The sequence below is a fragment of the Camelus bactrianus genome, chromosome 19, assembly GCF_048773025.1.
Source record: "Camelus bactrianus isolate YW-2024 breed Bactrian camel chromosome 19, ASM4877302v1, whole genome shotgun sequence".
Taxonomy (NCBI): domain Eukaryota; kingdom Metazoa; phylum Chordata; class Mammalia; order Artiodactyla; family Camelidae; genus Camelus; species Camelus bactrianus.
In genome coordinates, this window is record NC_133557.1 from 28,396,170 (window position 1) to 28,423,034 (window position 26,865).

Below are 26,865 nucleotides of genomic sequence, written 5' to 3' on the forward strand. Positions count from 1 at the left end.
CAATTTTTGTGAGCATGAAGTAGGATATGCCCCCCTTACCACAGTATGTGGCATACAATAATCGGTGATACTTTTATAGCTTTTTGCCATTGTTACTTTATCTTCTGTACCTGCTCCCAGGCCCTGTCCCCACGCGTGATGGACACTCAATTGCTGGGCCTGGATGTTGTGATTCTGCCCCCGGTCATAAATGGCTGGGCCCAGCAGGAACTTTCAGGGGTCAGCGGGCTGGTTCTGCCCACGAAATGGCTGTGTGACCTCAGGCAAGGGTCTCAACTCCTCTGAGCTTCAGTTTCCTTGTATGGAAAACAGCAGTCATAATAGACCTACACCCCCTTAGGACTGAAATGAGAGCCAGCGAGTCTGTGCATGAGCAGCGTCGGGCACGTGGTAAGCACCTTAGATATCAACTGTTCGTATTACTGTCAATCTGTTTGAATAAAATCTGAGTGCCTTCTGTACACCAGGCAATGCTGCAGGTCCAGCAGCGAACAAAACCAGACAAACCTGCCCTTGTGGGGCTTAGACGCTAGGGAAAGTGGCAAACAATAAACAGGTAAACACGGTACAGCATAGGGCAGGGAGTGGAGCAGTAGAGCAGGGTGGGGGCCCGCGGATGCAGGGTGATTAAGAAAAGGGGTAACACTCAGAGCTGCTTCCAGACACCCGTGACTCGCTTTTGCCAACGAAAAGTGAATGGAAGTGACAGGTGTCACTACCCAGTGGAGCTGCAGAGCCACCGCGTGCCCCTCCCACTGCCACTGTGACCACGACAGTACAAGTAGAGATGGAGCCTCAGTCAGCCAGAGCCTCAGTCAGCCGGAGCCTCCGAGTGACCATCAGAGCTCCCAGGGATGACACTGGATGTGTCATGTGAGAGAGATGAAACTTTGCTGTGCCTGGACATGCAGGACTGGGGCTTGTTTGTTACTGCAGCAGACCGAGCCTGACCTAAAAGCCCTGTGTCTGATGGGGGCACTTGAGCAGAAGCCTAGAGGAAGTGAGGGAGCAAGCCGCAGGCCCACGGGTAGGAGTGCTGCGGGCAGTGGGAGCAGCAGGCGCCAACGCCCTGAGACCGGGGGTGTACTGGTGTACTTCAGGGACAGCAAGGAGGCCGGTGCGGCTGAAGCAGCCCCTGCAGCAGCAGTGTGGCTGGGAGAGGGGGCCGAATGGTGTCCTCACAGGCCACTGTAAGGCCAAGCACAAGGATTATTGGTGTCTGGGGAGGGGAGGCTCTCCAAACTGGCCAGCACACCTGTCCTTCCAGACCTGTTTCCAATACTGCCCGTAAAAAGTAACGGGGAGAAGATGTTGCCGTCGGTGCCCACCCCCCACCCCCCACGCCGGCAATGGACTGGAGCATCCTGCTGGGCTCTCCCCCACCCCAGGGGCTCTCCTCCTCCCCGGCTAGGGACCTTCCAGCTGGCCTCGCGCTTGGCTGCAGGTCCTCGTTTGTGTGGGGCTTGGACAGACATTCCAAGATGCTCCTCTCAGCGCCCCATCTGTTTATGACGATGGCTCTCCATGGCACGAGCCTCCCAGGGCTGCTCTGCTGGTCCATGCATCTGTTCAGCTGAGTTTCTCTCTCTATTTATTTCTCCAGTAAACAACCGGGGCAAGGCAGGGTTGTGTGGTATTTCCATAACTCCTGATGCCTGTGCCAAGACCTAATAGGATGCAGAGATAATGAGGGGAGAAACGAGGGCCCTGTGATCTGAGCAGAACACAGTGTGAGGCTCTGGAATCTCCATGCAGAAGCCATATCTCAGATGCAGGCACTCACAGCACCCAGAGTGCAGGCAGAGCCAACCCCTCTAGTGAACATTGGCTGGCTTTGCCCCGCTAGCACTCAGACCCTCTTCTGCTGCTCACAGCACCCATGACTCCCTAAAAGACCACAAAGGACCATCCCTTCCTTTCTCAATTCAGGGGGTTTCAAGATAAGGCCTAAAGCCCCCTGCTCCCCAACCTTCCCCTGTGATCCACATCCTGGGACATGTACCTGACCTGAGGGTGGGTTCTTCTACCCCCCCGCCCCCCCCACCTTTGTGACCGGCTCTGCAGTGGTCATGTGACCCAGGCGGGGCCAATGCAGGTCATCCCAGGACTCCTAGGGGAACTGCGCAGGAAAGATGGGATCTCTCCATTGGGATTGACAAGATGGCAGGATGTGAGCCCACAGCAGCCAATGACCACCTCAGCCACCACATGGGGGAGTCTGTCTGAGCATGAAGATGTGTAGAAGAAAGCAAGGTGGAGGGACAGAAAGACACAGAGTTCTGAAAGTTAATATTTGAGCTCCTGGATCCAGCTAAGCCTGAAGTCCCTGGACTTGGGGGTTTAGTAGTTTGTGTTGGTTTCCTGTCACTCCCAATTAACAGCACCCTAATCGATTCACATGCACACGTGGATAGATGGTCGCCAGGAAGTTGGGTGTGGTGGTGGAAGGAACACTGGGCAGGGTGGAAAATGAGAGAAGGCAAGTGTGGGAGCAGGGGCTGAGGGGGCTGAGAGCTAGCGGTTCTCCGTGTCCCTCAGCACAGACGCCAAAGTCCTCACCACCGCCTACTCCACCCTGTAGCAGCTAGCCTGTTACCTCTCCAGCCTTGTCTCCCCTCTCCCCCTCCCACCCTCTGTCCTCCGTTCTAGCCGTGCAGCCTCTGCATCCCTTTTCTCTGCTGTATAACAAATCACTCCTGACGGCAGCACCTCGAGACAGCGCCTGTTTATTAGCTCACAGCTCTGGTGGCTGGAAGTCCAGCAGGGCTGCTGGGCCCCTCGCTCAGGCTGACATCAAGGCGTCAGGCAGCTGTAGTTCTTGTCAGGAGCTGTTCTCTTCTGAGCTTCTGCCTTTAACTGGCAGGACTCTGCTCCTGTGGTTGTAGGACTGCCGTCTCATTTCCTTGTTGGGTTTCACCCAGGGGCAGCTCTCAGGTCCTAGAGGCCATCTTGTCATGAGGCTTCCTCCACCTTCAACCAGCAACAGCATCACATCGAATCTTTCCTATGCTTCATCCCCTCTCTGACTTCTCCTGCAAGGAGCCAGAGAGAACTCTTGGCTCTTAAAGCGTTCAACTGATTAGACTAGGCCCACCTGGGCTCATCTCCACATCTAAGTCAACTGACCAGGGACTTAAATTTCAAATGCAAAGTCCCTTTGTGGCAGTAGCTGGATTCATGTTTACTCGAATGCCCAGAGGAGGGGGTGGGAGGCTGGTTTTAGAATTCTGCCTTCCACACCTTCCTTGTTCCTCAAACATCCCAACAGAGCTCCCCCTCAAAGGCTCACAGTTGCTGTTCCCTCCTCCAAGAAAGTTGTCTCTGCAGGTGGCCACATGGCCCGCCCCTCAATTCATTCAGGTCTAGGTACAAACGACACCTCCTGCAGAAGCCTGCCTCAAGCTCCCATGAGAATCATCACCCCCATCGCTCAGCAGCCCCTTAACCCTGCTTCGTTTTTCTCCCTTGAGCTGAAGTGCTCTTACAGATTGACTGGCTCTGTCTCCTCCACAAGACTCTAAGCCCTGGGGACTGGGACTTTATTTTGTTTGCTGAGTCTGGCACAGGGTAGATGCTCAATAAATATTTGTTTGAATGAAGGGAAGAACACGTTTCTTAAATTTCTTAATGGTCTTAACTAGTCACCCCGAGGTCATTCTCATGTTTATCTGCAGCCCTGGCTCCATGGGAGGCAGAGTAAAGCTAAGATCGAGAGTCCAGACATCAGAGCTGAGTTCATGTTCTAAGGGCCAGCCCCTTGGCCTCTCAAGGCCTGTTTCTTCATCTGCAACACGGGAAGAAGATTAGTACCTGCTTCAAAGGGTGACTGTGGGTGCTGAGAAATAGTCCAGGTAATGTGCCTGGCACCCAGATCAAAACCCTAAGGCAACACTGTTTCATGCTGTCAGATCGGCGAAAAGTAAAAAATGCCGACATTATGAAGGGTTGGCAAGGATGGGTGTGACAGGGACTTCCACTGGGAGTACACTTCGATGCAATCACCTTAGAGATTCATTCGGCAAAATCTTGCAGAGGTGAAGATTGCCTGTCCTGTGTCCTCCAGGAGGCAAGTACAGGACACCTGGTCACAACACTGCTTGCAATCACGTCTGCCACCTCTACCAACATGTACCGTTTACTTCAACAAGATCTCACCAAGCACACTCACAGATGCTCCTAGCAAGGATACAGCTGCAACTGAGCGCCACGCTCAAGAGTAAGGATGTTACATCAATAACCTTGTTTCATCTTTATCTCCATTTTACAGATGAGAAAATGGAGGCTCAGAGAAGTGTACATGCAAGACCACACACAGCTGGGAAGGGACAAAGTTCTGACCTGGACCCTGGATGGTGGGGAGGAGAGGGAGGGAGAGGGAGGGAGGCAGGGGGAGGAAGGAAAATGGCAAAATGACAGCATCAATGCATCTCCAAGAGCACTCTCTCCTGCAAAATGCTGAACAGCTACCACACAACCCAGCCATTTACTCCCAGGTATACACCCAAAAGAAATGAAAATATACAACCACACAGCATTCATCCACAGGAATGTTCACAGCAGCGTTACTCATAAAAGTGAAAACAATTTAAGTGTCCACTGACTAATAACTGGATAAATAAAATGTGGTCTGTCTATATAATGCAATCATATTTGGCCACAAAAAGGGATGATGCACAGATACATGCCACAATGTGGCTGAACCCTTAACACATCATGTTGAGTGAAAGCAGTCAGTCACAAAAGGGCACATAGTGTGTAAGTCCATTGTAAGAATTGTCCAGAATAGGCAACTCTATAAAGGCAACAAGCAGATTAGTGGTTGCAGAGTTAGGGGGAGGGAAGAAGAGGAGTGACTGCTAATGTGTGCAGGGTTTCTCAGGAAAGGGACAAAAATGCTCCAAAATTAGATAGGGACAATGGTTGCCCAATGCCGTGAATATAGTAAGAACCTTGAAATGTATCTTTTAAAAGGGTGAATTTTATGATGTGTGAATTATTATCTCAATAACAGTGGTTTTAAAATGTGCTCTAAGGCTCTCCGGTTTTCTGAGTGCTCATGGGGAAAGGTCATGAAAAAGGAAGTTTGGCAGATGTGCGCTGAACAACTTCAGTAAGACTGTTGATGCAGGACTTCTCAGAGCCCTGAATTTATAGATCTGCACAGCGACACTACTAAGAGGAACATGTTCTAATAAGAGACAATGCTTGAGTTTTCACAATGTGCCAGACACACCCGAATTCATTTACGCATATTAACCAATTTCCTCCTCTTACTAACCCTATGAGGTAGGTACTGTTATTATCCTCATTTCACAAATGAAGAAACTGAGGACCAGAGAGGTTGAGAATCTTGCTTAAGATCACACATGCAGTGAGCGACAAAGCCAAGATTTCAACCCAACAAGTCTTGCTCTGAGATTCACGCTTGACTGCGTATCTTGATGCAGTATACAGCATTTCCACGCGTTTGACCATGGCTTACTTAAATAAAAGAACCCCGAAATATCTGCCTTCTCTTCAGCTTCGAGGACAGCACCCTGGTCTAGGAGCGCCTCTCACCTGGACAAATGCAATTCCTTTCCTTTCCCCAGTCTCATCGTCTCCACCCTCCCTCCCTGCAATTTACTCTCCTTTCTTAATACTGATGACGTCATTCCCTTGCTCCAAGCTCTCCCGGTGGCCTCCTACTGTCTTTAGACCAGGCTTTCTCAGCCACGGCACTGTTAGCCTCTGGGACTGGCTCAGTCTCTGCTGCGGGGGCTGCCCTGTGCCCTATCGGGTGTCTAAGAGCATCCTTGGCCTCTTCCCACTGGATGTCAACAGCATCTTCTCCTCAGACTGAACAGCCAAAACACCTCCCAACACTGCCAAATGCTCCTGGGGACCAATCACCCAGGCAGGATCGCCGCCTTAGAATAAAGTCCCAATTTCTCACCCTGGCTGACAGGCCCCGGGGGATCTGGCCTTGCCCACCTCCTCTCCTACCCTCTTCTGGTACCCATGCACCCCCACAACAGGGGCCTGCTCTCTGATCTTCAAACTCTCCAGGCACATCTCTCTGCAGGCCCCTTGCACGCCCTCTTCCCTCCATCCTGAGGCTGGCTTTTTCTCATTATTCAAGGTTCCTCTGTCTGCCTTCTTTGCTGTTTTCTACCCTCTCACTCACCTAACACCCGAATTCACTTCCCCTATAACACACCGTTACTGAATTCATGATGTGTATTTGGTTTTTCCCTTACAATCTGTCTTCCCTACCAAAATGCCAGCAATGGGTGTGTGGGCACCTGGTGATCTTCTTCATTGAATTTCCAAAGCCAAGAAGAGCCTGGGTACCAGACAGCTGCTTGTCTCTGTGCTGGATGAATCACGAACCTGCCGACAGGTGAACCAGGAAGCCCTTCCGGCGCGTGCCTGGACAGCCAAGACTGGGGGCTGGAGGGGAAGACGCCGTAGGAGTACTACCGCCTTGGCTCTGAGAACCAAAGCCTTCTCGCCTTTTGTAAAAAGTCTCTCTCTAAAACCGGTTGCCAAGATGTCTTTAAGACAGAAAACAAACAATGAAAGAAGAAAAAGGAACAGCAAAGAAGGAAGACAAGAATTACTTTAGAAATTTTAAAGTCATCTTAAACCAAGTCTCTCCTTAGTGTCAGCTGACTTTTCAAAGAGGTAGGGCCTAGACGCTGGAGCAGGGCTGGGAAGCAGCTGCGGCCTGGTGTCTCCAGGTCCCAGCTTCAGCAGTTCCACCAATGGGGGTGGAGGAGAGAGATTAGCAGTCCACTTGGGGTGTGAGGAGGAAAGAATTAAAAAGCAGAGAGGATGAGTCAGGCTGGGCTATGGGCCACCCTGTGTGCTAGCAAGCAGAGAGGGAACCCTCCCTGCAAAGCCACAGGACAACGCAAGGCACTGCAAGGGGACTGCAGCTTCTAAAGCTCTCCCCGGAGTTCCTCCTCCGGGTTGGTCTTCTGTGAAGGGATTTTGAACTCCACAGGAATTTTGCTGAGCACGACTAAGTCTCCTGGCCTTGGCTTCTCCTTCTGTTAATGAGAGGCTCAGGCTCACTTGGAACTTCTCAATCTGGAGGCCCCAGCCATAGGGGCCCTAGAAGGCCACACTGGAGGTCCTAAATATTTCCAACAACCTATTAAATTTTTTTAAAAATCAAACCAGAAACAGTCGAATCCCTAAATCTAACCTCCAATTTACATGAAATACCAGGGACAGAAAAACATGTTAAATGACACCACAGGGATGCAATCCACAAACTCTTAATTGCACAAAAATCTCTGGGACAAGGGACTCGGTGTCTTCAACAAATAAATGGCAAGGAAAGAAAAGAGAAAAATCTGTAGAATTTAGAAGTCTTAAGAGACATATCAACCAACAGCCACGCACAGAAGCACCTTGTTTGCATTTTGACAAGAACAGACTATGAAAACAATTCATGAAATGACTGGGGAAGTTTCAACAGCGGTGGAACATTTGGTGATCTTAAAGGGCGAGCTGTGAATGCTGGTTTTGGGATGCTAACAGGATTATTGTTATTTTTTAAAGCATCCTTATTTTTCAGAGGTATTTGTTCAAATATTTATAGATGAAATAACATGATGCCTGGGATTTGCTTCTAAATAACCTGGAATGAGAATGCGGAAGATGGTGGGTGTAGATGGAAAAAGTCTGGCCATGACTGACAAGTCGTGGAAGCTGGCATTGGGTCTATGGTAGCAGATCACGGTACCCTCTCCCTAAAACAAACCTCCCCTCATCAGTCAGATGACGCACAGGCTCACATATACTTTGTGCTCCTTTCTCTCCTGTAAAATGGGAGGGAGTAAATGAGATTTTGCGTGTGGAGAGCTTGGCCCAGTGTCTGACTGTCAGAAGATGGTAGTGACTATTATGACCAGTGGCAGCAATACCAGAAGAATGCAGAGTACGGTCTTATTCATATAAAACAACTATCCTTATTCGGGCATTTGTAGAAAGATGAGTGGGGTGAAATACTACAGAGATAACAGAGATAACCCTGCAGGGAGTCATTCATTCATTCAACAAACACAGCTGAGTTCCTTCTATGGGCCAGGCACAGTGGGACTGGGGGCACTGGTGGAGCTCAGGCCCTGCTCCCCTGGGGAGAGGAAGGCAGGCATGTGAAGAAAGGGTGCGGGGGAAACCAGGGGTCAAGACTTGGAGGCAGTGCAGGGAGATGTCCAGACCAGATCTGAAGGATCCAGGGGCATTAGCCAGGCTGGATTTAGGGAGGGAGGGCAGAGAGCACGGAGAGAAAAAAAGGACAAAGCATTCCAAGCTGTTAAGGGAAGAGCAAGTGCAAAGGCCCTGGGGCAAGAAGGAAAAATTCCAGGGTCGGAAGGATCACAGAATCCAGAGCAGGACACAAGGAAGGGGGGCGGTGAGGGGTTGCAGGGGCAGGAGGTTTCTTTCCTTTTTATTCCATATCTTCTGAATTATGTAAATATTTTATGGAAGCATGTATCCTTCTTACAGTTTTTTAAAAGGTAAAAAAAACACACACACATACTAAACACCTTACAAAGTCCCAAGAAGCAAAGAAATTATTATAGCATTTTCTCCACTCTTTTCTTCTCAAGAGTCTACAATATATTAAATTTTTTTTCATGTTTGCTAAAAAACAAAAGAAAACCAAAACAAACCCCACCTTATTTAAATGTGACAAGCACAGTAGCCTCTCCCATCTGGCTCCCTGCAAGGGCCTCCCCGCCCTTACCTCCTTTCCCTTTTGGGGGGCGTCAGAATGGAAATGATCCTTGCACCTAATTTAAACAACGCTCTTTCCAACCCTCATGGAGGTTCTGGTCCTCAAACAAGTTGCTGTTTTTTTCAAACTTGTCAGAGGTGTATTTTTTAAAAAGGAGGAAGGTCCTGCAGGTGAGGAGAGAAGGTAAAGGGGGAAAACTGAAAACTGGACAGGCGCAAGTGTAAACCAACCCAAAACACAAATGCGGGGGGCGGAGGGGCGGGAGGGAGGGAATTCTGATGCAGTTATACAGGTAGGGTCCTTAAAAAAAAAACAGCAACAAAAATTTCAACCTTGTAGCTTTGGTCTGAGTTCATTTATATAAAAATTAAGAACCATTAGGTTTCTTCACTAAATTCTACTCAAACAAGTTTCTGGGTGACAGTTTGAGCTCGGGGGAAAGACCCACACAGAAGGTTTGGAAAAAGCTTCTCATTTTCCCAACTGACAGCAGCCTGAAGGCACTTTTGGGAGCCCCCCCTCCCCATCTCTGTGCTGAGCCCAGCTGGCCAGCAGGAAGAAAGAACTTGGTACCCGGACTGCCCTGCAACGTGGCATCTGCCAGCTTCTTCTGCAATCTGTTGCTAGAGATGGAAACTGTTTTTCTGGTTTCCTCTCAGGCCGGGCGCTGGGACAGTCAGCTTTGATGTGGAGGTGGCGCGGGCGGGCAGGCCAGCTACCTGAGTGGAGGTGGATACCTCAAGGCAGAGCTGCAGCCACCTGGAAGGAGGGCCGACGCCTCCTCCATGGTCTGCACAGTGGGAACCCCAGGAGGCCCTTTCAAGTCTGCACCTTGTGGTTTCTCTCTGCAGGAATGCCAGCTTTATTATGGGTTTGTTCCCTTCATTGTTTTGATCCTCTCCCTGGGACCCCACCCAGATCAGGACCTTTCATTTCATGTCAGGTCTAGTGAGGCCGTGGCTCCTGGACGAGCGCAGCACCATGAGATACAGAAGGGTCTGCCTCGTGAGAGACAGAGACAAGTGGACAGATGGTTCTAGTCCCAGGAGAGAGGCACCTCCCAGCAGAAAAGCCTCAACGGTGACATTGACTTGGCCTCTCCCTTCAAAGGCCTTTTATTTGCTTGTGTCTCATTGAGAACCCACCTGCAGCAATGCCTTCATCTGAAAGATGAGAAAACCGAGGCTGGAAGGTAATTCCATCACCAAAGAAGCCCCCACAAAATTCTGACACATTCCCAGCCAGACCTCAGTGGTGCCTCATAACCTAGCGCTTGAGGTCCTCTGGAGTCCAGATGCAACTTCCATCTCTGCCACTTACCCCAGTGCAATCCTGCACAAACTGCTCAACCTCTCCAAGCCCCAGTTTCTTCACCTGTGAAAAACGGGATCATCAGTTTTACTGCTTAGACTTGTTGACTTAAGTGCCTCTGCCAGTTTAATCATTTAAGTGTTCACCTATTTCTTCGCAAATCCCCCCTCCCCCTAGGCTGTAAGTTCCCTAAGGGCAAGGACTCTGCCGGCCTTGTTCACAGATGCATCCTCAGTAGACAACTGTCTAGGGCAGGGTAGGCAGTGACGAAGTACTTGTGATGATTATAAGGAGGCCCTCAGCACAGCGCTTGGCACAGGCGGTCGTTATTATCAGTACCAACAGAGGGGGTTCATTATTTATGACGGGAAAGCAGTTTCTGTTTCAAAACTATCCAATAACCAGGAACTGAGGGAACAAAACAGTTCTCTGGAGTGGGCCTGCTGTCAGGTGACTCTGCTGACACCTTGCTCCAGGGCCTCTGCCCACTGTCCTCTCTCTCTCAAGGCCACTGTCCCCCAGACCCAGGACTCCTTCCCTGAGGCTCCAGAATCCCTATCTTCTGCTCCGGAAGAGAATAGAGGGAAAGGCTCAGCTCACCAAATCTGCAAGGGGAGGATGTGGTCCAGCAACCTTAAAATACTGAACGTTCAGTCAAATTTGGATTTCAGATTAACAATGAAATAATTTTTCAGTAAAAGTAAATCCCAAAGGTTACATGGGACCTAGTTATCCTTAAAAAAAGTATTCACTATTTATCTGAAATTCAATTTTAACTGAGTGTCGGGTATTTTAATTTGCTTAATCTGGCAGGCCAACAAAGTGACGGGGCTGGGATGTTAACCCAGGCCTGCCTGAGCTTGTGGACCTCACTTTCTCCTCTCCTGAAAAATCACCGTCATCATATTAGGAGATTCTTGGAGTGGTTATGAGAATTAAAAGAGAGAGGCTGAGTGAAATGGGCTTTTAAGGCCTCAACTAACTAGTTCATAAGAGCAGGAATTTTGTCTGCCTTGATGCTCAGCTGAACCCAGTGCCTAGAACTGTACCTGGCACACAGCTGGACAGACATAACTAGTTCCCTCAGTGAAAAACCGCTAGTACTATTTTGCCTAAATAGCCAAAAAATAAAAAATAAAACAAAGTAAAAAAAAAATTTAAGTGACATGATAGCATTTCAAATTCCCAAATCTAGTTCCCACATCCCAAGCATACCCTACTAGTCCCCGATGCTGGTCCCCGTTGCTTGCCAGGAGCAATCCAGACAGCAGCCCATCACTTTGCCTCCTGCTTGGGATTGCATTTGAGAGCCCTGCGCATGCGCACCTCACTCAATAGAGGCACTATGCGCCTGCGTCGCTCCAGCCCAGCCTCCAGGGGCGAGGAGTGCGCACGCGCAGCCCGCCCCCTCCAGAAAGCGCGGGAAAAGCGCTCCCCCAACCCCAACCCGGCCAGAAGTGCTTGTGGCCTCAGGGAAGAGCGATTTCGGGCGGAACCAGAGTTCCTGCCCCCCAAGATTTTCATTGCTGTAGGTCCTCATGGCCTTTGCGCCCAGCGGTCCTGAGGCCTCGTTCTTCGAGGTTTTGGACCAGCACAGGGCTTCCCTGCTGGCCACCCTGAGGAGAGGGGGCGGGGAGCCCGCGCACGAGGGGACGCGCCTGGCGTCGAGGTATAAGGGCTTCTCTGGGGCGCACACGCCCGGGAGTTGGAAAGCGAGGACGTTCCTGGGCCAGGCCGGGCTTGAGGTGCTCTGTGGGGAAATGCTGGGCGCTCTGCCCAGCTCCCCGGTCTGGGGGATGGGGCAGGGCGCCTCCCGGCGTCCAGGCCGCTGGAGGGGCCTGGGTGGCCCGCCAGCCCTGAGCCCCCAGAAAGGCCCTTGTTTAGCGCCCCCTTTTTTTCTGCTGTTAGCTCTTACTTTGAACTCAAAAACCCTGTTGACGGATCCCTCGTGTCTTCTAGAATGTTCTGGGAGCATCCCACAGCTGGGTTCACAGGTTTCCTGAGACCCAGTTTGGGGAGTTTGGGGAACAGTTTTGGCTTTGTGTTTGTTTAAAAAAATTTTTTTTCGTATGTGTGTAAAAATTTACGTTAAGAAGCTTTCAGGTTTGTTTGTTTTTTTCTTCTTTTTGGAAGAAAAAGTGAGGGAAAATGAATGCTGTGAGTGCTCACTCAATAAGTGTGTTTTATCAAGATGAGCAAGGAAGTCAACACATTTTTAAGAGGTTTATAGTAAGACAGTGGGGTTTTGACTTGAAAATGAAGAGAATGTACATTTCTTTAAATCACTTAAAGCAGTTAGTGGGTTAGCACAGAGTGTGGTGCTGATAAAATCAATTACAGAGATTTTCCTGCTACCCAACTTGGAGTTAACTGCAGAAAATATGTTTACATTATTCACCACTTTTCCTTAAAATGCTCTGTCGTTTTGCTTTCTTGATCTGCAAAGTTTTTCACTTAAACAAATTACTGTCTTATATTTTTAAGCCCAAATCAACTACTGTAAGAACAAAAACCCACAAAGAAATTTTTACAGAAAGGATTTAGTTTGAGGGAGAATTTAGGAGGTTGAAGGAAAGGAGGGAGTGGAAGCCCCTTGTTTACATTTCAGACATAAATCTGATAGTTCTAAAGTTGGTCACAGTATTACTGTCTTGTAACCTTTTTACCCAAACTGGAAAAATGAATGAGATATTTGAGTCAGTTTTGCCTTTCAATATTAGAAAATATTGAGTGTTTTGAAATTTGTTTCCTGATACATGCATTTTCAATAGAAGTTCTGAAGTTTGTGGAAATTAGAACACTGTATTTTGTGCATTTCCTAGATTTAACTTGATTTCCCTTCCTAGGCAATATTATGGTATTTATAACTGAACAACATTTTTTGACGCTGATGGCTTGTGAAATTAAAAGTCAGCTGACAGAAAACTGGGCCAAGTCTTAGTAATTTTCTGTAAAGTGGCGTAGTAGTTGCCAAGTCTTTTTATGGTAGTGATTAAACTTTTTTCTTTTTGTATCACTAAAATTCGAAGGGGCTGATTTAAAGCATAAGATCAATTTGGGTAATATGCCACAGCAAAAAGTGTTTCTTTTGAAATCTGTTTTGCATTGCATTTTGGGGAAATAAATCCAAAGCCAGTATTACATCAATTTTAATTAAAACAGTTATCAGTACTATTTCAAGTCAATGAGTTTGTATTTAAAGTACGTTGATGGGAAGAGTGGATAAAAATATAAATTATATCGTCTAGTTATTAATCAAAGAGGGAGATATTACTTCAATGGGTAACTGAGAGGTAAAATAACAAGCAAATGAAATTTCTCTGTGACCACTATAAATATGGTTGTTGTTTTAAGCATTACTGATGTCAGAATTCAGTGATAAAGAATATTATTGACATAGATCACCTAGTCTTAAAAAGCACCCAACGAAATAAAAAGTTACTTTAATGTTGATCTGGGGAAATGTTGCATATTGTAAAAGTGTAGTTTAGAATTAAGATTGAATCATGGTATATTTATTGTTTCAGTTCTGAGGTTCTTGCATCTATAGAAAATATTATCCAAGACGTAATCACAAGCTTGGCAAGAAATGAAGCACCTGCATTCACAATAGACAACAGATCAAGCTGGGAAAATATAAAGTGGGCATTTTGTGTGTTTTTTTTTAATGAAGTATCTGTGTCATTATTTGAATTTATCTGAGTTAGAGTTCTAGTTGGATTTCATTCTTTTTATTGCCTTTACCCTGCCGAAAAGGATTTAAGGCCGTTTACAAAATACATACCATACAGGCAGGTTATATAAACTAGAAGTAGGTGTGAAAGATAAGGCAAAGGGAAAACAATGCTAGGAACAAAAAATGGAGCACCAAAAGAGCTTAGAATTCAAAATGCATATGATAAAGTCCTGCTAAAAATAGGCTCCAGGCTTGGATCTAAGCTTTCAAGCACTCAGAGCAGAATATCACCAGTGGAATTCTCATCTACACTGCAAAAGCAAACCACTTGCTCAGGGGAGCTACAACCAATCCTAATATTGAGACCAAAATAAACGTACCTTGAACATAGAGCACATTTCAGTGGCTCTTTCTCCTAACAAGATCTCCCCCTGAGAAGTCACGTGTCCAAGAGGGTAAAATCAGCAAACAGCTTTATCAAAGTCCTAGAACCTAGGTATATAGTTTGTTTCTTTCAGATCCTCAACCTATAGGCACTTTCCACTAAATAATAAAAAACATTATAAGAACAGTCCTCCATAAGAGTTATAGAAATATAATTTAAGTAATTTTGAGGCTCCTTAGTGACTAAGTATTCTTTTATAATAAATATAATTAATATAGCTATAAACTTTTGAATCATATTTTGCAAGATGGGTTTCACTAAGCCTTGAGACAAGCTGTCAACCTGGCCTGTTTGCCTGGTGCCTTCTGCCACCTTTAGGACAGGCTTGGCAGTTCAGTTTAACAACCTAGAATAATTGTTTCATTCAATGTAATTTTTAGACGCGAATTAAAAAAAATGTTCTAAAACTTGTTAAATTGAGTAAAATATTAAATAAATAAAGTGAGCAAAATACTTACTGTGAACTATTTGAAAATAGTTCACATACCATAAATGTCCTCCCAGGAAAGAAATACACACACACACACACACACACACACACACTCACACATCATAATCAAAGGTATTTAATTGATTTATTTTAAACTCTTTTAGTGCTCCTGTATGTTGCAAAGCAAATTATCTAATTACCACCTGGAATTATCTAAGTTTATAAACAAGGTTATCCTAAAACTTCAGTGCTTACATGGAGAAGAAATATGGATTTAAACAATGTTCAGAAGGGGACATTAAGTGTATACTGTTTGATGTGCAGAAGTCAATTCTTTTTTATTTTAGTCCTTTGTTTTAAACAAAATAACAGGTTTGAAGATTCTGTGGGTCTTCACATGATATCTCATTGTACCACAAGAAAAATCAAGAGCGATTCACCAAAATCAGTTAAGAATTTTGGTAAATTAATCTTTCTTAGCTTTTTGTAGTAAAATAAATAATTTTGGTTACCTTCTGGGTTTTAGTTGCTCCTAGCTAAATAATTTTACTTATTCTTTAATAGACCACCTTGTATTTAAACTTACAGATTTTTGCATTGTCAATAAACGTGGTAGTAAATTATTATTCCAAAATACATTTTCAAGGTACATGATTCAGTGGCAAAGTATTCTTTCAATTTTGCTGTACATAGAGCATTTAATTTTATCTGATTCTTCAGGCAATTATTATTTCAGTACTTAATACTTCTATTTTGGAAAGATAATTTTTGTAATGTTATGGAAAGTAACTGGGAACAGTTAAAATCCTTGATAGCAGTATGTTTTGAATTAGTAAGAGAAATGAGTAACTTGTTTGTTGCATCTTATTTTCCAGCACTAATTCTTAAAATACTGTCCACGATTTATAAATTAGTACAGAGCAACACTTATGCAACCAAAAGGTAAGTACATTGTTCTAATAAATTATGCTTTAAAATACAGTGTGAGATTTATTGGGATTAACTTTCATTATATGTTTTGAAAAGTTACATAAAACTAGACTTTGGAAAATGAGTTACTTTGTTTGTATGTTGTTTTCATCCAGTTAAAGCTTTCTTCAATTAATACTCCAATACTTGTCATATTCAAAGAGAATATGTCTAATTAAAATATATATTTTTAAAATTTTCATAGAGACATATATTACACTGACAGCCAACTCTTTGGTAACCAGACTGTTGTGGACAATATTATCAATGATATTTCCTGTATGTTAAAAGTGCCGAGGAGGAGTCTACATATAGTAAGTACCATTTAATACAAAACATTTTAAGACAAAATGTTTGTATTTAAAAAAGTGTAAGAAGTGGGGAAAATACAGCTCAAATGCTAGAGCACATGCTTAGCATGCACAGGGTCCTGAGTTCAATCCCCAGTACTTCCTCTAAAAATAAATAAACAAATAAACGTAATTATCTCCCCCCTCAAAAAATAAATTAAATAAATAAATAAATGGTTTTTTTAATTGTAAGAAAAATAAATGTAATCTCTGCCTTCTTTTCACATTTGTGACACTATATTTTTCTCACTATGAATTTAAATAACCTGTTCTCAATGTAATCCCTTGGATAAATGACTCAAAACAGATGAATTATCAAATATTTTTCATTCCTAAATACACTTACATATTTTCTCCTTCATTTCTTAAATTCCAAACTAAGCTAAAATGTACATAATTCAGCAGATGAACATGAGAAAAATGTTTCAGATATGTCTATCATTTTTTCAGCTATCTACATCAAAAGGTTTAATTGCTGGCAATTTAAGGTATATCGAAGAAGATGGCACCAAGGTGAATTGTACCTGTGCAACAGTAAGCATCATGAGTGCTTTCACATGCTTTAACCCCATTTCAGATCCTTTGTTTTTGAAATGCATTTTATTTATTGCTTTGCTATGCAGTTTGGAGCTTAAGATTTTAAAATAAAAACTGTCTTGTTTTGTTAACAAAGGATGACTAGGTATGTGCTTTATGAGGTTGTACATTGCATAGTTTCAGAATATGCCAATTGTGAAATGTCATGTTGAAATAAATATATACATTCCTTTTTAAAATGTACTGTTGTTTTCAGGTAGAGTATGGCTTGACCATGTCAGCATGGTTATTATGTAATCCTCATAAAGTCTTCTGGTTCTGAAATTAACATGTTTAATACTAAACTATTTGCTAGGCTTTGGTGTGTAAAAGCCCACAGTAGCAAACTAGCACAGCAGTTTGGAAAGGACAAGGAGGCTGCCTGAGAGATCGTGCATAAGGCAGTCTTTCCTTCACCAGTTTCTGCTTTTTAAGCTACATATCTATGAAGTTTCCAAGAAGTTCTCACCTGCTGGGAAGTAGTTAGGGTCGTGTGTCTGTTTTCTTACTGAAGAGTAAATCTGTGTCCTGCTCTTTCCTAACTAAAGCATAGACCTCTGAGAACAGGCATATTTTTTAAAATGAAAGTATGAGATTTTTGTGATAAATTTTAAAATATAGTTACACTTTTTTAAAAAATAAAAACTGTCTTGTTTTGTTAACTTAGGCTGTTCCTGTGTCATCTAATATTCAAGGAATTCGGAGTATCCTTTGAGTGGGAAAGCTATTTAAACTTCTGTAATGTTCATTCATTCGTTACTTTGATAAATCAAGCCATCATAATGTATACCCAACAAGCGAAACCCTATAGTGGACAAGATGCACACATCGAGGTCCCTTTTTTAGGATTCTTTTAGGAGCTCACCACCTAGTAGGAGAGATAGGTATCTAAAATACTGTGCATGAATGGAAATCTCTTTACCTTCATATATTTGAAGGTAAAAATGAAAATACTGTATCTATAGTTGCTTTTGAATTGATTTGTATGGTACCATTATTTAGTTGGTGGTTAAAGTGAAATACTCTTGCCATAAATTTATCAGCCTTAACTTCACAGATTTAATTACAGATGCGAAATTTCTATTAATTGTAGAAAAAGACGCAACATTTCAGCGACTCCTAGATGACAATTTTTGCAACAAAATGTCTCCGTGCATCATGGTTACGGTATATTATCTACCTTTACCACAATTCCAAGACTAATACAGTACTTTGGTGGTTGATAAGAGGGGTTTATAACATCATTTATAAGCTTGGACAGCATTCTGATGCATCCATTGGGATTATAGAACAAAAATTTCCAGAGTGTTTATTTAAACATCTCAAATCTGACTGAAATCAAGGTGATGGTCCTGATTCCTAACCACCAGCGATTTTCCAATACCGTGGTGAGTTTACACAGGCTCTCGGTGTCACCCTCACACCATTCCCACAGGGGCTACTCATCTTGACTATAATATGGTAACGAGGGCTTTGGGCAGGATTGAATGAACCAGAGTTGCTCCTTGTTCTTCCCCATGCAGGTTTGTAAAGCAGGTATTTTTTTTTTAACATAAGTGTTCAAAGAATACAGAAGTATATGTTGAGATACACAGAGAACTACAGGCATCAGATAGCAAAGGGTGAGCTTCATGCTGCAGTAATGTGAGAGGAGTTCATAAAACTGGGGTGACCAATGACATCTGCTGGACTGGGAAAGAAAGAGCTGAGAATAAAGGAAGCTTGGGGTGTGGGTCAGTGGAGTGATGACAGTAACAGAATGCACCAGGTTCCCTTCCCCCATCCTGGCCTTCTTCTACTTTTATAGATCAGTATAAAAACCTAGTTCTTTGAAGGAAAAAAAAGCTCATCGACTTACAATTCTTTTGGCTTACTAGATTAACAATAAGTATGATGCACAAAAATAAAAATGGCTTAAAGACGTAAATATAAGATACGACATCATAAAACTCCTGGAAGAGACTATAGGCAAAACGTTCTCTGACATAAATGGTATCAATGTTTTCTTTTTTTTTTTCCTGTTTTTTAATTGAAGTATAGTCAGTTTACAATGTGTCAGTTTCTGGTGTACCGCACAATGAATATGCATATATTCGTTTTGATATTCTTTTTCACCATAAGCTACTGCAAGATATCAAATATAGTTCCCTGTGCTATACAGTATAAACTTGTTTATCTATTTTATATATACCAGTCAGTATCTGCAAATCTTGAACTCCCAATTTATCCCTTCCGACCCCCTTCCCCCCGGTAACCATAAGTTTGTTTTCTATGTCTGTGAGTCTGTTTCTGTTTTATAAATAAGTTCATTTGTCTTTTCCCAGTGTTTTCTTAGGACAGTCTCCCAAAGCAATAGACGCAAAAGCAAAAATAAACAAATGGGACCTAATCAAACTTTTTTGCACAGTGAAGGAAACCATAAACAAAACAAAAAGACAATCTATGGACTGGGAGAAAATATTGGCAAATGAAGCAGCCGACAAGGGCTTAATTTCCAAAATATACAAACAGCTCATATAACTCAATAACAAAAACCAAACAATCCAATCAGAAAATGAGAAGACCTAAATAGACATTTCTCCAGAGAAGACATACAGATGGCCAACTGGCACATGTGCTGTGCTGCCTCTCCATGTCCCTGCTGTTAGATATTTTGGCCATTTACAGTAGTTTTTGTCATTTTAAATAACACTGCAGTGGACAGCTTTATGCATGTCAGATTTTTATTATTTCTATTTCTGCTGAAATACTTCCTTAGGATTATTTCCTAGGACTAGGCTAATTAAGTCAAAGTTATGGAGCTATGTGGGCTTTTTTACCCTGTTGTATATATTGTACATTTTTTCACAGCCAACATCAGTCTTCTACCACCTGAAACTTAAGGTGAGGGGGTCTCACTTTTAAGTTATTAATAAAATACGGATAGGATTTTATCAGTTTCATTCTACTGAAGTTAAAATGCATGATTTCAATCTTGCTTTTAGGGAAAGGGAGTACCCGATCTGAACACAAGACTTCTAGTCAAGAAGCTGTGGGACACGTTTCACATTCCTGTTTTCAGTCTTGTAGATGCTGATCCACATGGTAATTTATTGTTGGACTATTTGAAACAATAGTCATAATTAAATCAAATTTGTAGTGTTTTTCTGCTCATAGAATACTTTCATAAAGTGTTTGAAAAGAATGTGATTATTAGATTAAAATTAATGATTCTAATCATTTGAGGCAATCTGTTGTTGTTTTTGCCATGGTAACCTGAATTATACATTTTTCATTGCTAATGTCCACAAAAATAAAAATTGCACTTGTTAGATATAATTATCTAACCTGTAATATTCAAGAGAACTAATTTTAAAGTTAACTTTCTTTTAACAGGCATAGAAATTATGTGCATCTATAAGTACGGGTCTATGGTAAGTAAAGAAAAATATTTTGTCCTTTTCACTATTGAGATGTTTTATATTCATTGGAGTGATTTCTGCATTTACTTATCAGCCCCTAGTACACTGAAGGCCCCCAAAATGTATCAGGGAAGCTACTGTCCTAGCCTAGGGCCACTCTGTTTTGGAGGCTATGATTCCAGCTTCCAGCATGACCAGTGTCACTGCAGTTGACAGAGCGAGATTACCTGTGGGCAAAAGGCATTAATTATCCTCCACTCTCCTGGCCTGCTGAAGTAACTGTCGGCCCTCAGCATAATAACATTGTCTGATCACCAGGTATACCCTGAAAATTATATATAGCCTTGAATTCTGACTTTACGAATTCCAACCATAAGGAGAAATGAAAAGACCACCAAATTTCATCACCAAAGACTGCAACTACCATACATCAGTGGTTCTCAAAATGTGGTCCCGGATCTGCAGCATCAGCACCAACTGGGAACTTGTTAGAAAAGCAAAACTCAATCCCCATCAAGACCTCCTGAGCCTTCTAAGGGGGGGCCCCTCCAAGGGATTCTGATGCATGATAAAAGTTTGGGAACCACTAGGATACACTTTGTCCCTGATGTATATGTTTAGGGCAGATGAAAAGGATGGTGGAGCAAAGTGTTAAGGTATGGAATCACAACAACAAATGCAGGTCAGAGAGGTTCCTTTGTAGTTTTACTTTACAGGAAATCAATACAGAAATACTACAGAGCAGTTTTACAACCTTCACTGAAAGTCCAGTTTAGCTAAGCTCCTGGTGACTTTGTTGCTTTTGTGGGCTCTGGGGGTCTGAAGTCTTTCATACTAGTCCTTTTCAGTAAGTTTAAGAATTGCTTTAAAGACAGGTATGCTAGTTCTCTGCCTTGGCTAAAGTACTTCTGCTCTTTCTTTTAGGCTATGTCTTTTGAAGCCCATAACCTGACGGTTCCAGCTATTAGATGGCTTGGTCTCCTGCCGTCTGATATCAAAAGGTTAGACAGTTGGCAGAACTAGGATATTTTACATGATAACTCATTGTGATATGTAACAGTCGCCTCAGAAGTCATGACCAGGGAAAGCTCTTAACGTTTTTTACTTACATTGTTCACAATGACTCAGGATTATATAATTATGAATTAAATTTAATCAATACTTCTCTTTCAGTGAGTAAAAGACTTAAATGTATTTGGTTAATTGAACTTTCAACTAAGCTAGAAGACATTTTTTGTTTTACCTTTATGGTCAAATTATTTAGTAATTTTTTTAATACTTAGTATCAAGACATTTTACTACATACTACAAATAGTAATCATTGACACCATCATTTGTCATATGAATCAATTTTATCATAGATTTAATTTTTTTATTTCATTAAAAATCTCATTTTAAGATTACTTCAAATTGGGGAACCTAAACTTTGTCAATGTTAATGTATATATGTTCATTATAGAAAAAAATATCATTAAGTAATAAAAGTCACCTACATATGAACAGCTTTACCCGTATAGATTATTTGCTGCACATTGCCTTAACTTTTTCCAAAAGAATGGGATCATACTTTCTTTTGTAACCTGCTTTTCTTATACAACACAATGCTATTGATTTTCCTTTTTAATAAACACATTCTCATGACCTCATTTGAATGTCTTCTACTACTGAGTTCCAATTCTGAATGTGTTTATTCAGTCAATCCCTCCTTGTTGGACATTTGGGTAGTTTCCAAATTTCTGTTCTGATAATGCTTTGTCTGACCCTCTTGTAACTAAATCTTTGCCTGCATCTTTAATTAGTCCCATAGGCTGAATTCCCAGAATTGCTGGGTCAAAGGGTATGCACATTTTTAAGGCTTTGACTGCCCTCTGGGTAGGTTAATTATTTTGTTTTCCCTGGAGAGTAAAAGCCCACCTGTCCCTCAGCATAGGACGTTATCACTTTATCATCTCTGCTAATGTGATATTTTAAAATATTTTATTGTTTTAATTGGCCAGTGAAAATTAAACATACTGGATTTAAGCAGTGAGCAAACCTTGGTGACAGGTGCTCATTTTCTAAATATGGAACACGAACAGGTTTGGGGTGATCTCTGCTTCTTACAAAATGAGGACATAAAGAAAACATTCAATTTTTGATTTTTGAATATTTACACTTTAGTGACTCAAAGTTTTGTTCAATTTAGCGTATGTGTCATGGTCGGAATCCCTTAGGGGTGATCTATTTGTAGGAAGATCGTTTCTAACAAAAATTTAGAACAGAGGATTTTATTAAGGTAGAGAACTGGAAGAAACTCTAGCTGTATCTCATGAATTCCATCAGTGCTCTCAAAAGCCACTCTAAATAAGGGGACAGTCAAAGAAAAAACAGTAGGATGGCTACACAAACATGGCCTTGAGGTAAATCCTTTAGTCCTCCCTTTCCATCAAATTGTCACCCTATCCAGGACTGCCACTGGCAAACGGTCATAATTATGGGGAAACTGAAAAAGACTATTTGAAACTGGAGCTCTCCTAGGAAATCCAGGATTTGTGACTTCAAAAAGCTGTCCACAGCATAAATCCTGGACCTCTCATGCTCTATTTTTAAAACACATACCAAGATAAAATTACAATCTACTTTTTAAAAATTTAAAACTAGACAGATGTGTGTATGTGTGTGAGCACGCATGAGTGCCTAAGTGAAAAGTGATTGACTAATTTCCTTGGCCTAGAAAATTCTCAATGAATTACAGAGAATTGAGTTTTTAGTGGAACCTAAAATCCCACAGTGAATCTCGCTGCTGGCCACACACACAGGTGCTCACCACTTCTAGCCTGCAGGGCTCTGGCGCTGCCTCGGTGTTGATACACATGATATTAGTGCTGTCGGCGTTTGTTGCATAACCAGTGTCTATCTTTCTGTCATCATCCGCTGAGTGTGATGTGAAAGAAAACAACAACTTAAAACAGACTTCTACTATGATCTTGAACACTTGCTGGTCTAAGACATACCAGATCCCTCAAACTCTGGATTTGAAAGTAGATCTGTACTAATTTTCTCATCTGTTATTTCTGAGTTTCTTGAAGTTGTGCAATATATACAAATGAAATATATGTGACCTTAAAGTTACAGGAGCGCTTTTTTTCACTGATTTTTTTCATCTGTTTCTTTCCAGGTTAAATATACCTAAAAGTACTTTAATTCCAATGACAAAACGGGACCAAATGAAACTTGACAGTATCCTGAAGAGACCTTATGTTACTTGCCAACCATTTTGGAGAAAAGAAGTATGTTTCTTTTATAAATTCAAGTGTTAATATGTTTTGTTGTCTTTTACTTCAGTAGTGGCTATTTACATAGTATTTTGAAAATATCCTTTTTGAGATTTTGTGTAACCAACAACCAATGTGGCTCTTTGGCTGTAAATGGTCACTGAAACACTGAATTATGAATACTGATAGATAAGATCAGTGGGATGGAACTGATTTAGTGTTATCTTCATCACAGTTATATGCCTATTGTCTAAGGCTGTGTCATAGTTCATGGGGGAAAAAGAGAAGGAAATTATAAAGTCCCCAGACCACTCCTAATTACTGAAGGCATCCATACTGATATTTTTAGCTGTAGCAGCTCTAGAATATTCTGACAGAACTCCAGCAGAAGACTCTGGTATGACTATATTTTACTTTCACTGACAGATGGAAATAATGGGAGACTCTAAAATGAAGGCAGAAATTCAAGCTTTGACCTTCCTATCATCAGATTATCTTTCCAGAGTGTACTTACCTAACAAACTAAAATTTGGAGGATGGATATAAAAATATATCAGAATATACCTTGTGATTGCAAGATGCTTTTCATTAATTTTGTTTTCAGTAGTAGATACTTATGTGAAAAGAACATATATTCTTAATTTTATAGAGGTCAAATAAAATAATTTTCCATCGATTGTACTTTTTGTCAAAAAAATGCTGTTCTCTAATTTTCTCTACAAGGCTTTATTTTATCTTTCTCTATAGGGACTGATTTCTATCTTATGTTCTAAAAAGTAAACTATGAAAGAATATATGTTATTTTGACTTTAAATTTTATTTGAAAAAATATTTTACACATATCATCAAAGTCTACAGAAATATTTTATTTACTTTTTACAATACAACTAATGTTAAGGCATGTAGTATATTACTAGTAACAAAAATAATAACCCAAATTTGAGAGGTTGCAAATGTCCAGCAGTTTCTTCTTACATTTTCCTTTGCCTTCATTGTGTAGGGGTCATACCTCATTCATTCACTTGTGAAATTAGTAATGTTTATTGAGAATAAACATTTGCATTGATATAGTCTTCAATGCTTTATTTTTTATTTTGAGCATGCTTTTTTATTAATAATATACTTATTTGAAAATTTTCCCCAGGGTTTTATTAGGTCTCACTGAAATTCAAGTCACCTGAATTCTTCTTTAATCTAGGTTTATAGAGCAAAGAACTTGTTCAATTTTAAGATTTATAGAAGCCTCAAATTTTAATAAGGCCCTTCTATAATAATAAAGATGTGATCTTTTCCCCTCATAAACCTATCTTTTCCAGAGATGAGTTTAACGATTTTATTCTCTACTTTTAAACTTTTAACTGCACTGAAAAGTTTCTTGTAATTATAAGCAAAAATGTGTATTTATAGGAGAAACTAAGAAATGTTGAATTAGTTATTTTATCAAGATAAATGTTAACAATAATAGTAGATATCATTTCTGAGAACTTAAATGTGCCAGTCACTGCTTACACATTTAATTTAACTCTCCCAAGAGCCGTGTCAGGTGAGTAATTACACTTATAATTTGCAAGTGAGAACGCTGAGGATGTTGCTTGTCCAAAGCCACACAGCCAGACGTGGCAGAATGGGGACAATAACAACATTTACCTCAAGAGCAGGACCAGGTACCAAGTGTCTGGGGCCTGGTGCAAAATGTAAGTGTAGGGCGCCTTATTCAAGAGTTATTAAGAATTTCAAGATGACAGCAGAAGAGAATTAAACTAAGCATGGGGCCCTTCTTAGCATAGGACCCTGTGTGACACACAGGAGGCACACCCATGAAGGAGGCCCTACTCAGGAAGTAAATAAGGTCACATATAATAATAAAAGAAAATACTTGTATAGCACTTACTGTGTGCCAGGTATTTTTCTAGGTGCTTTACAAGCATTAACTAATTTCATTTTCACAGAAACCCTATGAACTAGGTATCTTTCTTATCATCCTCATTTTACAGACAAGGCAACAAAGACATGGAGAGGCTAAGTAACTTTCCCAAGGTCATATAACTATCAAGCAGTGGAGGTGGGACCTAATCCCAGAGAATCTGGCTCTAAAGTTCACGCTTTAACCATGATACTGGTACATGCAAATTGTTTCACGAGTGGCAGGACGTGCACACAGTTCAGGAAAGGTCTACAATTCTTTTTGTTGGCTAGGTGTCAAATCAAGGCTCCTTGAAGTCAAGCCTGTTATGTTATATTCCCACATCAGAACCAAATATTTCATTTGGAGAGTATTTTGGTATACTGTTAATTTGACTTGTGAGACTACTGAAAATTCTGAAAAATTTTTATGAATTGCAGGTTTTTCTTTGAATTTTTACTATACTTCCTCCCTTAACATTTAATAATCATTGAACTTTAACGAGTTTTGTAAAGAAGAAAAACTACTAACTTAAAAATATGTAGTTAAGTCACAAAATATCTGGATTAGGTTATACTGCCAAAATGAGAAGAAATAAAAAAATCTACAATAGCCATTAAAATTTGAAAGTAAATTTGAAAGAGTTTACAGATACATTCAGTTTGGATAATTAAATTTATTTCAAGTTTATGATTTAAAATTTACTTTAAATAATTTTCATCTATTTGAGAAATGAAAATGAGAGGTGAGCAAAATACATTGTAGTTTCACTTTGCTCCCTATCTTTATTAGATGCAGATGGAAAATTAATGTTAGTAGCTATTTGGGACCCATCTAGAATTCTAATTCTTAAGATTTGTTTCTAAAAGGGATTACTCTAAAATAGGCAGTGATTTAAAATGGCAACTGACAATAGACATCCCCTCTACCATCTGCATTTATTTTGAATATTTCCATAATTTTAATCAAGCAAGAACACTTGGATTGGAATCTGCTTATAATTAAAGTAAATAAAAACTGGTGCAAAAAGATGTTCAGAGAATCTTGGTTTTTCCTTAAGGGCTCATAATCACTCTTGTAAAATAAAAGCTCTTGTAATATCCCCAGTTTCTGGGAAATTTAACTGTCATCATTGATGATCCTAATTGATCTCAGAAGTCATAATTTCATGGGAAAAAAAACCTCTCCATTTTGCATTTCCTACAAAATAGGCAAAAAACACCCTGGGATTTCCATCTGTGACTTCCCTTAATGAGTTTCTCAGTTGAACTGTTTGATGTAGATACCTGTTCAGTGGTGCTGAAAAGAACCAGTGCAGTTGAAACTAAGCTACATGTACCTGTATACTAAAAATATTTTCAATGGGGTGTTTTTGTAGTAAAATATTGAGAAACATTACTTCTGTTTGGACTTCTGTTCACCATTAAAGGTATCCCAAGAAAACACTCTCATAAAAACTAGCCAAGGTCTCCCTCTGCTGGTAGAAGCTCTACTGTTCTCTCAAATCCTTTAAAATATTTTCAAATCCTTGTTTTCAAGAATGGGTTGGAAGAGTCTGAGACACAACAGGAGGTTAGAGAAAACTGCCAGGTAAGACTGAGTACTTTTAGACAGGGACCTATCTTGTATCATTGGCTTTGGATGGCCCTAATTCCTTGTAAAGCTACACTTAATGTGTGCTTCATTGCAACCAAGCTACTTACAAAATTCAAGACAAGGTAGGAGATGATCCACTTGGCACAGAATGAGGAAAGATGTTGCGGAGGGAGTACTTATCAAAGATGATTGCAAGGTCTTGCTGGTAGAAGAGTTAGGT

General features: G+C 41.4%; 1 protein-coding gene across 2 annotated transcripts; it reads left to right on the plus strand.

The window, feature by feature from the left end:
• Positions 1–11,583: 11,583 nt before the first annotated feature.
• Positions 11,584–25,019, plus strand: SPO11 (SPO11 initiator of meiotic double strand breaks). Of its 2 annotated transcripts, XM_010958580.3 has the most exons (13): positions 11,584–11,714; positions 13,573–13,686; positions 14,969–15,057; positions 15,472–15,538; positions 15,771–15,879; positions 16,366–16,449; positions 17,159–17,195; positions 17,549–17,658; positions 19,476–19,575; positions 19,867–19,904; positions 20,817–20,893; positions 23,050–23,161; positions 23,573–25,019. In XM_010958580.3, the coding sequence occupies exons 1-13, from the start codon at positions 11,584–11,586 to the stop codon at positions 23,690–23,692; spliced, it is 1,188 nt and encodes a 395-aa protein (XP_010956882.1). In that variant the 3' UTR covers positions 23,693–25,019. The 2 variants fall into 2 exon arrangements, with proteins under 2 accessions (XP_010956882.1, XP_045375233.1); XM_045519277.2 differs by lacking the exon at positions 13,573–13,686.
• Positions 25,020–26,865: the final 1,846 nt, after the last annotated feature.